At 43.1% G+C, this 17,351-nt stretch overlaps 1 protein-coding gene across 3 annotated transcripts in view; it reads left to right on the forward strand.

The window, feature by feature from the left end:
* hlcs (holocarboxylase synthetase (biotin-(proprionyl-CoA-carboxylase (ATP-hydrolysing)) ligase)) overlaps positions 1 to 17,351 on the forward strand; it is a 187,955-nt gene that overhangs the window by 34,792 nt on the left and 135,812 nt on the right. For 2 of the 3 annotated variants that reach the window (XM_072513331.1, XM_072513330.1), the window contains exon 2: positions 12,856 to 13,005. In XM_072513331.1, the coding sequence (XP_072369432.1) occupies positions 12,856 to 13,005 (150 nt within the window). Of the gene's footprint in view, positions 1 to 7,373; positions 7,436 to 12,855; positions 13,006 to 17,351 lie in introns of those variants that run through there. The other variant, XM_072513332.1, reaches the window with a different exon arrangement.

Raw genomic sequence — 17,351 nt, forward strand, 5'->3', positions numbered from 1 at the left:
AAGAAGTCTTACAACACCAGGTTAAAGTCCAACAGGTTTATTTCGAATCACTAGCTTTCGGAGCACTACTCCTTCCTCAGGTGAATGATAAGGAAAGATATACTGGCAGTGGAGGCAGCCCAGAGAATGTTCACTATGCTGATCACAGGTATGGAGGGATTTTCGATTTTCTTATGAGGAGATTTTGAATAGGTTGAGACTATTCATTGGAATCTAGAAAAATGAGAGGTGGCCTTATTGAAACATATAGGATTCTCAGGGGGCTTGACAGGGTTGATGCTGAGAAGTTATTTCCTCTTGGGGGAGAGTTTAGGACCAGAGGGCATAATCTCAGAATAAGGAGTTGCCCACTTAGGTCAGAGATGAGGAGGAATTTCTTCTGAGGATAGTGAATCTGTGGAATTCTTTACCATAGAGGGCTATAGAGGCTGGGTTGTTTATGTTCAAGGTTGAGGTAGACAGATTTTTAATCCGTAAAGGATTCGGGGGTTATGGGGTTAAGGCGGGAAAGTGGAATTGAGGGTTATCTTCAGATCAGTCATGATCATTGAATTGTGGCGCAGACTCGATGGGTTCAATGGCCCCAATGTCTTATCGTCTTACTGTCACAAATGAACCTATATAGGGGCTTTACAAGCATCTTCAACATCTTCGGGACAATCTCTGATTGTTGATAAAGTTGGCAGTGTGAATGAAGTCTCCAGTGATGCAGAACGAAGCTCAGATCTTGAAATTATAAACTAACAATGCATGACACATGTTCAATAACTCTAGATATTTTGTAAATATAAAGCCCATGTCCTGCACGTAAAACTAATAATGTGCAAAACAAATGTGCAATCGAATGTCTGCTCCATAAGTGTGTAAATATATTAGAAAAAACATTAAATATATTAGAAAATAAATTATGTTGGTCTTGGTGTTTAATTGTAATTTTGACGAACCATGCAATCTAATCCTGTGTGGTCAACTTAATGGTTGCAGTCTGTGGGTGTAAGTCTTCATATAGATATATTTGATGATTGGGCGAAAACCTGACAAATGGAGTTCAATGTGCGGAAGTGTGAGGTCATGCACTTCAGTAGGAGGAATCAAAATACAGTTTATTATCTAAATGGAGAGAGGTGTTCTAGTGTATGAATCACAAAACGTTAGCAGGCAGGTGCAACAAGTATTTAAGAAGGCAAACGGCATTTCGGCTTTTATTGCAAATGGGTTGGAATTTAAAAATAGGAAGGTTTTGTTGAAATTGTACAGCGTGTTGGTGAGGCCTTACCTGGAATATTGCGTACAGTTTGGCCCCTTACCTAAAAACGGGATATACTTGTAGTAACGTTGGAGGCAGTCAATGGAGATTTGCCAGGCTAATTCCTGGAATGAGAGCATCAAGAGAGACTAAATAGTCTGTGTCTGTATTCCTTGGAGTTTAGAAGAGTGAGGGGTGACTTTATTCTAACGTTTAAGATTCTGGAGGACTTGACAGGATAGATGGTGAGATGTTTTCACTAGTGGGAGAGTCTCGAACGAGGAGACAGCTACATGGTAACGATTTAAAACTGAGGTGCATAGTGGTTAGCACTGCTCCCTCACAGCTCCAGGAACCCGGGTTCAATTCTGGCCTTGGGTGACTGTCTGTGTGGAGTTTTCACTTCCACCCTGTGTCTGTCGGTTTCCTCCGAGTGCTCCGGTTTCCTCCCACAGTCCAAAGGTTAAGTAGATTGGCCCCGCTAAATTGCCCCATAGTGTCAAACAAACAAAGAACAAAGAAAAATTACAGCACAGGAACAGGCCCTTCGGCACTCCAAGCCTGCACCGATCCAGATCCTCTATCTAAAACTGTCGCCTATTTTCTAACGATCTGTATCCCTCAGCTCCCTGCCCATTCATGTTTCTGTCTAGATACATCTTAAATGACTCTATCGTGCCCGCCTCTACCACTTAATGCGTTCCAGGCACCCAGCACCCTCTGCGTAAAGAACTTTCCACGCATATCTCCCTTAAACTTTTCCCCTCTCACCTTGAACTCGTGACCCCTAGTAATTGAGTCCCCCACTCTGGGGGGAAAAAGTTTCTTGCTATCAACCCTGTCTATACCTCTCATGATTTTGTAGACCACAATGAGGTCCCCCCTCAACCTCCGTCTTTCTGATGAAAATAATCCTAATTTATTCAACCTCTCTTCATAGCTAGCACCCTCCATACCAGGCAACATCCTGGTGAACATCCTCTGCACCTTCTCCAAAGCATCCACATCCTTTTGGTAATGTGGCTACCAGAACTGTACGCAGTATTCCAAATGTGGCTGAACCAAATTCTTATACAACTGTAACATGACCTGCCAACTCTTGCACTCCATACCCCTTCCGATGAAGGAAAGCATGCCGTATGCTTTCTTGACCACTCTATCGACCTGCGCAGCCACCTTCAGGGTACAATGGACCTGAACACCCAGATCTCTCTGTACATCAATTTTCCCCAGGGCTTTTCCATTTACCATATAGTTCGCTCTTGAATTGGATCTTCCAAAATGCTTCACCTCTCATTTGCCCGGATTGAACTCCATCTGCCATTTCTCCACCCAACTCTCCAATCTATCTATATTCTGCTGTATTCTCTGACAGTCCCCTTCACTATCTGCTACTCCACCAATCTTAGTGTCATCTGCAAACTTGCTAATCAGATCACTTATACCGTCCTCCAGATCATTTATGTATTTCACAAACAACAGTGGTCCCAGCACAGATCCCTGTGGCACACCACTGGTCACAGTTCTCCATTTTGAGAAACTCCCTTCCACCACTACTCTCTGTCTCCTGTTGCCCAACCAGTTCTTTATCCATCTAGCTAGTACACCCTGGACCCCATGAGACTTCACTTTCTCCATCAACCTACCATGGGGAACCTTATCAAATGCCTTACTGAAGTCCATGTATATGACATCTACAGCCCTTCCCTCATCAATCAACTTTGTCACTTCCTCAAAGAATTCTATTAAGTTGGTAAGACATGACCTTCCCTGCACAAAACCATGTTGCCTATCACTGATAAGCCCATTTTCTTCCAAATGGGAATAGATCCTATCGCTCAGTATCTTCTCCAGCAGCTTCCCTGCCATTGACATCGGGCTCACCGGTCTATAATTACCTGGATTATCCTTGCTACCCTTCTTAAACAAGGGGACAACATTAGCAATTCTCCAGTCCTCCGGTACCTTACCCGTGTTCAAGGATGCTGCAAAAATATCTGTTACGGCCCCAGCTCTTTCTCACTTCCCTCAGTAACCTGGGATAGATCCCATCCCCGGACCTGGGGACTTGTCCACCTTAATTCCTTTCAGAATACCCAACAAATCCTCCTTCCTTATGCCGACTTGACCTAGAGTAATCAAACATCTATCCCTAACCTCAACATCCGTCAGGTCTCTCGGTGAATACCGATGCAAAGTACTCGTTAAGAATCTCACCCATTTTCTCTGACACCACGCATAACTTTCCTCCTTTTTCCTTGAGTGGGCCAACCCTTTCTCTAGTTACCCTCTTGCTCCTTTTATGAATAAAAGGCTTTGGGATTTTCCTTAACCCTGTTTGCTAAAGATATTTCATGACCCCTTTTAGCCCTCCTGATTCCTCGTTTCAGATTGGTCCTACATTCCCGATATTCTTCCAAAGCTTTGTCTGTCTTCAGTCGCCTAGACCTTATGTATGCTTCCTTTTCCTCTTGGCTAGTCTCACAATTTCACCTGTCATCCATGGTTCCCTAATCTTGCATTTCTATCCCTCATTTTCACAGGGACATGTCTGTCCTGCACTCTAATCAACCTTTCTTTAAAAGCCTCCCACATATCAAATGTGAATTTACCTTTCAACAGCTGCTCCCAATCCACATTCCCCAGCTCCTGCCGAATTTTGGTATAGTTGGCCTTCCCCCAATTTAGCACTCTTCCTTTAGGACCACTCTCGTCTTTGTCCATGAGTATTCTAAAACTTAGGGAATTGTGATCACTATTCCCAAAGTAATCCCCGACTGAAACTTCAACCACATGGCCGGGCTCATTCCCCAACACCAGGTCCAGTATGGCCCCTCCCGAGTTGGACTATTTACAGCCTGCTCTAGAAAACTCTCCTGGATGCTCCTTACAAATTCTGCTCCATCCAGACCTCTGACACTAAGTGTATCCCAGTCAATGTTGGGAAAATTAAAATCTATCACCACCACCCTGTTGCTCCTACATCTTTCCATAATCTGTTTACATATTTGTACCTCTATCTCACGCTCGCTGTTGGGAGGTCTGTAGTACAGCCCCAACATTGTCACCGCACCCTTCCTATTTCTGAGCTCTGCCCATATCGCCTCACTGCTCGAGTCCTCCATAGTGCCCTCCTTCAGCACAGCTGTGATATCCTCTCTGACCAGTAATGCAACTCCTCCACCCCTTTTACCTCCCTCTCTATCCAGCCTGAAGCATCGATATCCTGGGATATTTAGTTGCCAATCATGCCCTCCCTCAATCGAGTCTCAGTAATAGCAATAACATCATGCTCCCAGGTACTAATCCAAGCCCTAAGCTCATCTGCCTTACCTACTACACTTCTTGCATTAAAACAATGCACCTCAGACCACCAATCTCTTTGCGTTCATCATCTGCTCCCTGCCTACTCTTCCCCTTAATCACGCTGACTTCATGATCTAGTTCCTTACAGGCTTTAGTTACTACCTCCTTACTGTCCACTATCCTCTTCATTTGGTTCCCATCCGCCTGCCGCATTAGTTTAAATACTCCCCAACAGTGTTAGCAAAAGCACCCTCAAGGACATTGGTCCCAGTCCGGCCCAGGTGTAGGCCGTCCAATTTGTAGTAGTCCCACCTCCCCCAGAACCGGTCTCAATGTCCCAAAAATCTGAACCCCTCCCTCCTGCGCCATCTCTCAAGCCACGCATTCATCCTGCCTATTCTTTCATTTCTACTCTGACTACCACGTGGCACTGGTAGCAATCCTGAGATTACTACCTCTGAGGTCTGACTTTTTAATTTGGATCCTAAACTCCCTAAATTCTGCTTGTAGGACCTCATCCCGTTTTTTACCTATATCATTGGTGCCTATATGCACCACGACAACTGGCTGTTCACCAAAGGTTAGGCAGGGTTACGGGGTGGGGTGGAGGCGTGGGCTTAAGTAGGGTGCTCTTTCCAGGGGCCGGTGTGGTCTCGATGGGCTGAATGCCCTCCAATGATAAATTTCTCGCAGAGGGTAGTTAATCTGTGTAATTCTCTGCCCCGGAGGGAGGTGGAGGCTAAGTCATTTGAAGTATTTAAAGTGAAGGTGGATAATAAATATTTGATAGATAGAGGAATAGAGGGCTATGGGGAAATGGCACAGAAACGGAGTTGAGGCTGGCATTGGTCAGCCATAATATTGGATGGCGGGGCAGGCTTGAAGGGCCTGGTGGATTATTCCTGCTTCCAATTCTTGTGTTCAAAAGGCTGACACCTTTGCCCTAGGTTGTGGTACAGCCAAATATCCACATGTTAACCAGCAATATCTGTCATAGATACCTTCTCGGATTCACTGGCCCCATTTGCTACTGTAAATAGAATCTTGCTTTTGTCAGAAAATGAGGTAAATACTCAGTACGTTGGGCAGCATCTGCAAAGAAAGGAAAATATTCAATTCTGGCATTTCCATTTATCGGCCCTCCAAGCCCATGCCGACCATGCTGCCCGACTAAACTACAATCTTCTACACTTCCTGGGTCAGTATCCCTCTATTCCCATCCTATTCATGTATTTGTAAAGATGCCCCTTAAATGTCACTATCGTCCCTGCTTCCACCACCTCCTCCGGTAGCGAGTTCCAGGCACCCACTACCCTCTGCGTAAAAAACTTGCCTCGTACATCTACTCTAAACCTTGCCCCTCTCACCTTAAACCTATGCCCCCTAGTAATTGACCCCTCTACCCTGGGGAAAAGCCTCTGACTATCCACTCTGTCTATGCCCCTCATAATTTTGTATACCTCTATCAGGTCTCCCCTCAACCTCCTTCGTTCCAGTGAGAACAAACCGAGTTTATTCAATCGCTCCTCATAGCTAATGCCCTCCATACCAGGCAACATTCTGGTAAATCTCTTCTGGACCCTCTCTAAAGCCTCCACATCCTTCTGGTAGTGTGGCGACCAGAATTGAACACTATACTCTCAAGTGTGGCCTAACTAAGGTTCTATACAGCTGTAACATGACTTGCCAATTCTTATACTCAATGCCCCGGCCAATGAAGGCAAGCATGCCGTATGCCTTCTTGACTACCTTCTCCACCTGTGTTGCCCCTTTCAGTGACCTGTGGACCTGTACTCCTAGATCTCTCTGACTTTCAATACTCTTGAGGGTTCTACCATTCACTGTATATTCCCTACCTGCATTAGTCCTTCCAAAATGCATAACCTCACATTTGTCCGGATTAAACTCCATCTGCCAGCTCTCCGCCCAAGTCTCCAAACAATCTAAATCCTGCTATATCCTCTGACAGTCCTCATCGCTATCTGCAATTCCACCAACCTTTGTGTCATCTGCAAACTTACTAATCAGACCAGTTACATTTTCCTCCAAATCATTTATATATACTACAAAGAGCAAAGGTCCCAGCACTGATCCCTGTGGAACACCACTGGTCACAGCCCTCCAATTAGAAAAGCATCCCTCCATTGCTACTCTCTGCCTTCTATGACCTAGCCAGTTCTGTATCCACCTTGCCAGCTCACCCCTGATCCCGTGTGACTTCACCTTTTGTACTAGTCTACCATGAGGGACCTTGTCAAAGGCCTTACTGAAGTCCATATAGACAACATCCACTGCCCTACCTGCATCAATCATCTTTGTGACCTCCTCGAAAAACTCTATCAAGTTAGTGAGAGCAGACTTGGAACAGAAAGTCTTGTTCTTTCTGTTCCAATTCCCTGGTTATCTGGATTATAACTTGTACTTTAGGAAGCCTGCAGTCTGTCAGTCTGTCTTCTGGCAGAGTTGAGAGATGTTCCTGTCTCCAACTGCCCACAAATTCAACTAAAACCTAAAAGTGTCTACCTTACAAGCCCCAGTTGCTATGCAACACCCACATGCTTATGTCTTTTATTTATTCTTCACACTACAGCCCTCTCTAAGCACAATAGAAACACAGTTGGAACTTAACCAACCCCCACACGTACAAATGCCTTTGTCTAGCATAAATCTAACTATAGGTTTTACCCTTCCAGGCACAGAAACATTAAACTAAACACACTTAAAATTATAGCTTATTTCTAAAGCTTACCAATACAAATGTAAATCCTTTAAAACTACCTTTTGTTTTCCTAACAGGTGGGACTTGAGTCCATAATTGTCTGACTCTGGCCACCAATTGAACCAAGCTACCACTTAGAGCAGTACTGGAGAAAATTTAACTCGGTACGTTTTATTTTCCTAGAAAGCCTGGCTTTGATTTATTATCTTTAACTCAGTAATGAGTTTTGCTAGAACTGCTAGCATTTTGATCAGCAATATGGACGACAGCTGTGGTTTCTGAATTGGTAAACTATGATAGCACTGTTGCTTCACTGCAGCAGGGACACGGATTTGATTCCTGGCTTGAGTCACTGTCTGTGTGAAGTCTGCACGTTGAGGTAGTTTGAAACTAATTGAACTTCACACCAACTGCAGTATAACGGAAGAGTGCAAAGCCATATTTTTAAATTTAATTTGGAAATATTCAACTTTATTTAACTTCTTTTCTTGAAGGCATTGTCTCTAGTGTTGCCAATTCGCACCGGAGAAGCCAATAATGTTGCTCTTTTTAACTGGATACTGATATGACGGTTATTAATGATGATATTGTTTTTCAGAGTCGCCAGGTATCAAATACCACCACAAGGTTTTACCGGATATCGATCAAAGACCAAACAACCAGTTAGTTAGTTCAAGTTCAATGATAGTTTATTTACACACCAGAATTACTTGGCAACATAAATCACTACAAGCTAAATTACACCTAACACTACAACAACCTGTACTTAATTTTAGCCGCTCGGCTTTATGCAGAGGAACAAGGCCTTTGTTCGGACCTTGCATGGCTGGGTCTGGAGAAGTGACTTTGTTTCTGCTGGGCTCATCCGCCTGGTAGCGATCGTTGGTCTTGAACTTGTCTTCTGGTTGTGATGCTACACTTGGTTATAGGTGTAGGTCGGGGCCAGGAGAGACTGAGCGCCGGGGCCAAGAGAGGCTGAACACATGACAGTGTCTCTCTTTATCCTTATGGGGTTTCGTGCTTTTTGGGCGGTCCTTGGCTTTGGACCCAATAATTCGGCAGGCTTTGATTACTGCCTTTGATTTTGGCCAATAAAGGGGCGGGTGCCTTGATGGCGGGGCATGTCCTGAGCGGTTATTGACCTTGGTTTTTTGGGCTCCTTGAGCAAAGGGAGTGGTGCCGTGAGTCTGTTTCTGTATCTGTTACCTGAGTACAGGTCTTTTCTGGGGTAATGGGCCATTAGAATGCAAAGTAGCTGGGGGCTTCGATAGCGTCTAGTTATGAGTTGCCAATATACATATGCTCTGAGTCCTGGGTTGACCATATTTCTCATGGTCCTTTGCAGGTGGCCATATTTCCCGGGGTCCTTTGTAAGTGGCCATCCCAGATGGCTACATCAGATCTGAGGTAGAGTTCTATAGGCCTCCTCTTTAATCATGCCATTGCCCATTTTCATGTGTGAATGCTGGCAGACTGCCCCACTATGGACAGCATCAGACTTAAACACAATTCTAAACTCACTTGGAATAGAGTGGAGATGAATATCAATCGAAGCAGAAATCCTCGATGATTTTCTTTCACTATTCAACTGGTTGTGAACAGTTTCTGTGTTTCTACCACATTATACTGAGTTCTGCTAAATCAGAATAAATGAAAAACATGGATGTTTTTCTGTTGTAGAGTTTAGAGTCAACAACTTTGCTTCTGAGAGATTATTACGCTATTCTGAAAAAGAACAGAGGAAGTCATAAGAGTATAAGAAATGGAAGTAGGCCAACTGGCCCCTCGAGCTTACTCTGCCATTCAATAAGGTTTATGGCCATTCAGTAAGATCATGGTTGATCTGGTTGTGGCCTTAATTCCACTTCCCTGCTCCTGATGATCTTTGATTCTCTCGTCAATCAAAAATCTGTCTAACTCAACCTTAAAAATATATTGTTCCCTCGAGAATTCCAAAGACTAATGACGTTTGAGAGGAAAAATTCCTCCTTATCCCTGTCTTAAAACAGGAGACCTCTTATTTATAAGCTACCCAGTTCTCGTCTCCCACAAAGGAAACATCTTCCCAGCATCCCCTCAGAATTTTGCATGTTTCAATGAGATCACCTCTCATTCTTCTAAACTCTCATGTGTATAGGCCTAATCTGCTCAACGTTTCTTCATACACCACCCCCATTGTCCAGGGAATCAGCCAACTGAACTTCCTCTGAATTTCTTTCAATGCAAATATATGACAGGTAAGGCCCTGGTATCAGCACTTTTATACTCCACCCCTTTTACAATAAAGGCCAACATTCCATCCCAATCACTTGCTGTGCCTGCGCGGTAACATTTTGTTGTTTGATGTCTCAGGACACCCAGATCCCACTGCCACTTTTGTTATAAAAATATACTTTATTTGTAAAATATAGGAAAGAACATTTATAACATTTCAAAGTGTCCATCACAAAATGTGCAATAATATTCAAGTTTTCGACATGCACGTTCTCCCCGTGTCTGCGAGGGTTTCCTCCGGGTACTCTGTGGAGTGTCCTCCCACAAGTCCCAAAAGACATGCTTGTTAGGTGAATTGGAATTCTGAATTCTCCCTCAGTGTACCTGAAAAGGCGCCGGAATGTGGCCACGAGCGGATTTTCACAGTAATATCATTGCAGTGTTAATGTAAGTCTACTTGTGACACTAATAAAGATTATTATCATGTTGCACTCTGAGGTGCTACAATACAGTCCAAGAAACGTTATGGACATTTCAAAATGGTCGTTACAAATGGTGCAACAGTAGTTAAGTTGTCTACATAGATCAATTGCACTCTGAGATGCGTCAGTACAATTAAACCACAGATTAGATTTCTGCAGTATCTCTATTTAAATGGTATTCTACTTTTCCATTTTTTCTTCCAAGTGGATAAGCTCTCATTTTCCCACATGCCATATGCCAAATGTTTGCCCACTTACACTGTGGCTTCACAGCGCCAGGGTCCCAGGTTCGATTCCCCGCTGGGTCACTGTCTGTGCGGAGTCTGCACGTTCTCTCCGTGTCTGCGTGGGTTTCCTCCGGGTGCTCCGGTTTCCTCCCACAGTCCAAAGACGTGCAGGTTAGGTGGATTGGCCATGATAAATTGCCCTTAGTGACCAAAAATGTTAGCAGGAGTTATTGGGTTACGGGGATAGGGTGGAAGTGAGGGCTTAAGTGAGTCGGTGCAGACTCGTTGGGCTGAATGGCCTCCTGCACTGTATGTTCTATGTTCTTTCCACATGCCTTTGCAGACTCTTTGTGTCCTCAGTTTGATGACACATAGATAGGTAGAATAGCAGCTAATTTAGCTATCGCACACTCGGTCCTATCATCCAAGTCATTAATATGGATTATAAATAGCTGAGGCCCCAGAGCTGGTCCCCCTGACACTCCACTGGTTACTGCCATTTTTCCAGACTCTGCTTCCTGTTAGCTATCCAATCCTCTATCTGTGCTAATATGTTACCCCTACACTGAGCTTGCATTGAGCTCTTATTTTGTGTTGTAACCTTTTTGGTCATTTGATTCTCTTTATATTAATGCTAGCAGAGAGCCAACAGAGCTGTGAGCTTTCTCATAGAATTGTTGATAGAATTCCAATGTTGGTGGACAGACTATCTTAATCGTGGGTGCACAGTACTCTGTCCTAACACAGTAGTGTTCTGAAGTAGCTTCTGATGTTGGGTGGATGTCTGTAACATAATGGCAACAGAAGCTGTGGACAAGGTGGGGTTCCTACAATAATTTAATATATTTCCTCAACCGGTGCAAATACCGACATTAAGCAGGTTTCCAAAGGATGTGTATGAGTTCTTAATATAATTGCAGCTGTCTTTATGAAATTGTCGATTTGGATGAGCTTGGTGACTTTAAGTCTAATGTTTTTCCTGAAGCTGCACTCTAGACGATTGATGAATTCAGTATTGATGAACCAAAGAATGGTGTGTTTATTCTAGGGCAATGGGAACCTCATGAAATGGTTCTATTTTGACATGTTTCAGGAGTAACAGTTCATGTTGCGTTTGTGTTCTGAAAATTTGAGATTCTATTCATACTTGTATATCGTGAAATTGTTAAAATTATTAACTTGTTTAAAATATTTATTGAAATAAGTGATTATAAATCAAATGAATAATTTTGCCAGAGCTGGTGCATGTTAGCGGACCATTGCCCATGCTTTGACGTAACCCTGGGAGAACAATCCAATCCACAGCAAAAACGTGCATAGTGACTTTGACATAGCATAACTATGAAACCAGATGTCAAGTCAATGAAGCACCGTTTAGGAGGGGTTAATATGTTATTAGTTGAAGAGGTGAGTTTTATGGGGACGTTAAAATTGGAGGGGGAGGAGGAGAGATGGGGGCTTTAGGTAATTAATTTCAACAGTACGCAAATAACGCCAAAGGTGATAAACGAAAGATGCACAAGAAGTCAAATGAAAAGCGAGTTTGGGAAGGGTTTTCAGGTGGGAGGCCGTTAAAGTGATAGGGGAAAAGAAGAGGAGAATTGGTGAGTTGGGATTGTCAAGGCTATGGAGGGATTTAGAGTTGTGGGCAAGTTTGAGATGTTGGCTAATTTAACTCCCAGTAGGCCAATGAAAATGGGATTTGAGTAGAGTTTGGTGGATAGCGCAAAGTCATGGGATGAGCTATGGAATAAGGTGGGTGAAAGATGAGTCGCCAGTGAGAAGATTATTGGAGTCTTGTGGTGATGAAGGTTTCCTGAGTGAATAGGGTAAAGTGGGTACCGTTACAAAAGTAGAAGTAGATGATCTTTGTGCTCGTTGGAAATTGAGGTTGGAAACTCAGATTAGGAATAAATAGGACACTAAAGCTATGAATAGTCTGGTATAGCCTGAGAGGCTGGAGTATGACGAAGCAACAGAATCAGTGGCTTCTGTGATCTCAATGTTTAGATAGAGGAAGTTGATGGACAAGCAGAGAAGAGGTATATAGAAAGATGGTGGTGAATTAGAGTTAATTGCCACTCGCATATTTGTAAGTGATGGTTTCATGCAAGTGGATAATTCCACCGAGGGGCAGGACTGAGAGTTGATTTAAAAGAATGAATCCAAGCAAGTAAAAGTCTTGATGAAACTGAACTAGTAAGAAGAAATTTTGGAACAGGATGGCACTGACTCTGTCAAAGGCAGTAGATTACTTGAGAAGGACAAAGAGGAAATGACGTGCTGTGGTTAGGGTCACTGCAGGTGTCATTTGTGACTTTGATCCGGGCTATGATTGTGCTGTGGAATGTTTGAAAACTGGTTTGAAAAATGAAAGGAAATACTTTGGGTTCCACTGAATGTTTCCTTTTAGTTTTTTGTTAAGCTGTCTATTTAGAAGGACTGCAGCAGTTCAGGAAGGTGGCTCACCATGACCTTAAGGACAATTAGGGGTGAGCAATAAATGCTCATTTTGCCAGACGCTCACATCCTATGAAACAATAAAAAAGGTGTAGCTGCAGTTTAAAAAAAAATTCTAATTGGATTGATTGGTATCTAGGAAGTTGTACCACTAGCTGCATGTATAATTTATTTACTTTATTTTTTATACGAATATTTCAGCTTTGTGATGACCTGAATAAATGGTCACTGCTCCTTGAACCTGTGATAGCTAGCACTGAACACAAACACCGTGCACAGCAAATAACCTTTCTGATGGAGGGTATCTTGGAAAATGCTAGTTTGGATCCGGTCTCTGTTCCATCTGAAGAGGTAAGTGGCTTCATTTTGGAAAAAAAATAATTGTTAACTATAAGGTTGATTTTAAACTGAAAAGTCCAAATCCTGCTAGGTATTTTGAAGTTAGACTTTCATTAAGTTGTAATTTGTTATTTTCATTGTTGCTATGCAGTCTAAATACGTGCAAGATGGTGCTATCGAAAATTGTTGATATCCTGGTGTGATATGGAAGTAGCCCAAGGACAGGATTTTCCAGCCCTGATACCACCGGGCATTGTCGCAGTCGGGACTGGAAAACTTTGGAAAGCCGTTAAAAGTCAACACCTACAGCGATACCTGCTGGTGTCAAGCTGGAAAATCCCATCCAGAGGGTTTTGGAATAAATGCTTCTTAGCAATGATTCTCTGAGCTACTCACCAGCTGAATAAACTGTAATGCTTACTTGGCTCTTAAGCGGCAAAGCAAAAGCATGAAATGTAACTCAAGCTTTTCTCAACAGCACAGCCAACAGTGACTCCCATTATACAGTGCCTTTAATGGAGAAAATCTTCCAGAGAGTTAGTGTGACCAAAACCTTAACCAGAAAGTTGGTTTTCAAGGAGAGTCCTAAAGCATAAATAAGAGATGGAGAAGAGGAGGGAATTCCGTAGTTTGAGGCCTAGGTAGCCTACGGAATGGTTGCTAATCGTGATGAGATAAGGGGAAGAAATAATTACAGCATTAAAAGAAGCCATTTGGGCTATTGAGTTTACGTGGCTTTTAGTAGAGCAATTCAATCAGTCCCATTCCCCAGTTCTATCCCTGTAGCCCTGGAAGTTTACTTTCCTTATGTGCCCATACAACTTCCTTTTGAAATCATTGATCAGCGCTGCTTTCACCACTCTCAAAAGCAGCGAGCTCCAGGTCATATGAACATATGAATTAGGAGCAGGGGAAGACTACTCGGTCCCCAGAGCCTGCTCCACCATTCAATAAAATTATGGATAATCTAAGTTTAACCTCTACTCCACATTCCCACCTACCCCTGATAACCTTTCACCACTTTGCTTATCAAGAATCCTATCTAGCTTTGCCTTAAAAAATATTCAAAGACATTTCTTCCACCACCTTTTAAGGAAGATGTCCCGGAGGACTGGAGAATAGCCAATGTTGTTCCTCTGTTTAAGAAGGGTAGCAAGGATAATCCCGGGAACTACAGGCCGGTGAGCCTTACTTCAGTGGTAGGGAAATTACTGGAGAGAATTCTTCGAGACAGGATCTACTCCCATTTGGAAGCAAATGGACGTATTAGCGAGAGGCAGCACGGTTTTGTGAAGGGGAGGTCGTGTCTCACTAACTTGATAGAGTTTTTCGAGGAGGTCACTAAGATGATTGATGCAGGTAGGGCAGTAGATGTTGTCTATATGGACTTCAGTAAGGCCTTTGACAAGGTCCCTCATGGTAGACTATTACAAAAGGTGAAGTCACACGGGATCAGGGGTGAGCTGGCAAGGTGGATACAGAACTGGCTAGGCCATAGAAGGCAGAGAGTAGCAATGGAGGGATGCTTTTCTAATTGGAGGGCTGTGACCAGTGGTGTTCCACAGGGATCAGTGCTGGGACCTTTGCTCTTTGTAGTATATATAAATGATTTGGAGGAAAATGTAACTGGTCTGATTAGTAAGTTTGCAGACGACACAAAGGTTGGTGGAATTGCGGATAGCGATGAGGACTGTCGGAGGATACAGCAGGATTTAGATTGTCTGGAGACTTGGGCGGAGAGATGGCAGATGGAGTTTAATCCGGACAAATGTGAGGTAATGCATTTTGGAAGGTCTAATGCAGGTAGGGAATATACAGTGAATGGTAGAACCCTCAAGAGTATTGAAAGTCAAAGAGATCTAGGAGTACATGTCCACAGGTCATTGAAAGGGGCAACACAGGTGGAGAAGGTAGTCAAGAAGGCATACGGCATGCTTGCCTTCATTGGCCGGGGCATTGAGTATAAGAATTGGCAAGTCATGTTGCAGCTGTATAGAACCTTAGTTAGGCCACACTTGGAGTATAGTGTTCAATTCTGGTCGCCACACTACCAGAAGGATGTGGAGGCTTTAGAGAGGGTGCAGAAGAGATTTACCAGAATGTTGCCTGGTATGGAGGACATTAGCTATGAGGAGCGATTGAATAAACTCGGTTTGTTTTCACTGGAACGAAGGAGGTTGAGGGGAGACCTGATAGAGGTGTACAAAATTATGAGGGGCATAGACAGAGTGGATAGTCAGAGGCTTTTCCCCAGGGTAGAGGGGTCAATTACTAGGGGGCATAGGTTTAAGGTGAGAGGGGCAAGGTTTAGAGTAGATGTACGAGGCAAGTTTTTTACGCAGAGGGTAGTGGGTGCCTGGAACTCGCTACCGGAGGAGGTAGTAGAAGCAGGGACGATAGGGACATTTAAGGGGCAGCTTGACAAATATATGAATAGGATGGGAATAGAAGGATACGGACCCAGGAAGTGTAGAAGATTGTAGTTTAGTCGGGCAGCATGGTCGGCACGGGCTTGGAGGGCCGAAGGGCCTGTTCCTGTGCTGTACATTTCTTTGTTATTTGTTGTTCTTTGAAGAGAGCTCCCCAGCATTTTCAACTTAGCCTTGTAGCTAAATTTCTTCACCCCTCGAATCATTCTGGTAAATCCCCTTTCTACCATGTCAAGGACATTCACATCCTTCCAAAAGTATGAACTGGATGCAATACTCTAGTTATAAAGGTTCAGCATAACTTCCCTGTTTTTGAATTCAACACCTCTGTTTATGAATTCCATATGCTTTGCTTACCATTCTCTCAATATGCACATGAACCCCCAGATCCCTAAGTCTCTGCACACTCCTTCGAACTGTGCTATTAAAGTATGTATCATCTCTCCCTATCCCTTCTATCATAACCACAATTCTCTGCAGTAAATCTCAGCTGCAGCATCTTTGCCCATTCAGCGGGCCTATCCATGTCTTGTTGCAGTTGGTTAGTATCACCCTCACTATTTGCCGCACCTCCAGCTTTGGTATCAAATGTTGAAATTTTATTCTGTACTTCAATATCCAAGTCAGTTTTATATATGTGAAAAAAGCAGCGATCCTAACTCTGATTAATGGAGCACACCACTGCTTATCATTTTCCTTTCTGAAAAATACACATTTAGCACAACTCGCTGTTTTCAGTTCTTGAGCTACATTTGTTTACAGACTGACACTGATTATACTATTCCCTGAGCTTCAATTTAGTTAAATAGCCTTTTACGTGGTACTTTGTCAAACATGTTCTTAAAATCCATATAAACATTTGTTGAATTCCCTTCAACATTCTGTGCTATTCCATCAAAAGATTCAATTAGTTAAACATGACCTGAGTTTTACAAATCTGAGCTGACTCTCCCTAATTAGCTCAAACTTTTCCAAGTTCCTGTTCATGTGTTTCCCTTATTATTGTTTCCAGAACCTTATCCAGAAATGATGCTAACTGACTGGCCTAGAGTTTCTAAGAATGCCTTCGCATCCTTTCTTGAACAAGGGTCTTGTATTTGCCACTTTTCAATCCTCTGGCACCTTTCCCATTTCTAAAGAAGATTGGAAGATCATGGAAAGCCGATCCACTATCCCTTAGTAATCTGGGATGCAAGCCATCCAGACCAGGCAACTTAGTTACTCAAAGCATAGCCAGCCGTTCCTGTACATCTTCCCTATCAATTTTTTACCCCATCCATTACCGCTAATATCTCTGCTTCAACCAATATTTTGTCAGCCTTCTCTTTCTTTGTGTAGACACCAATACAAAATACTCTGACAAAGAGTCATATGGACTCGATAAGTTAACTCCATTCCTCGCTCCACAGATGCTGCATTTTTCCAACATTTCCTGTTTTTATTTCAAAGTACTCATGTTTTTGAGCCTTGCTCTGAGCTCTAAACATATACCACTTTCTTTATCCTAATCCACCCACCCTGTCTCTTCACCGTTAGAAGACTTTTCTGTTCCCTTTTATGTTAACTCCTATTCTATTCTCATATTCTCTGTTTGGCAATTTTATTTTTACTTCCTTTGGCATTATGAATTCACCTGAAATGCATCAAACATCCTCTTTTTTTTGTTTCAACCTATTCTCTACCTCTCTTGTCATCCAAGGAGCCCAGACTTTGATTCCCCTACTCATGATTCCCCTGCCTTTTCTCTCTTGTTAGAATGTTACCGAGTCTGTACTCAAAAATCTCTTCCTTAAAGATCAATGGTGCAATGCACAAGCGGCCTGAGTCAAAGCAGTGAAGAATGGGGGAAGGGAAGGGAGCACGCCTTGTTGTCCTAGATGATATTACCGGGATAGGGAGGGTTGAGGTAATGAAGGGATTTAAACACCA

This window comes from Scyliorhinus torazame, chromosome 8, assembly GCF_047496885.1.
Source record: "Scyliorhinus torazame isolate Kashiwa2021f chromosome 8, sScyTor2.1, whole genome shotgun sequence".
NCBI lineage: Eukaryota > Metazoa > Chordata > Chondrichthyes > Carcharhiniformes > Scyliorhinidae > Scyliorhinus > Scyliorhinus torazame.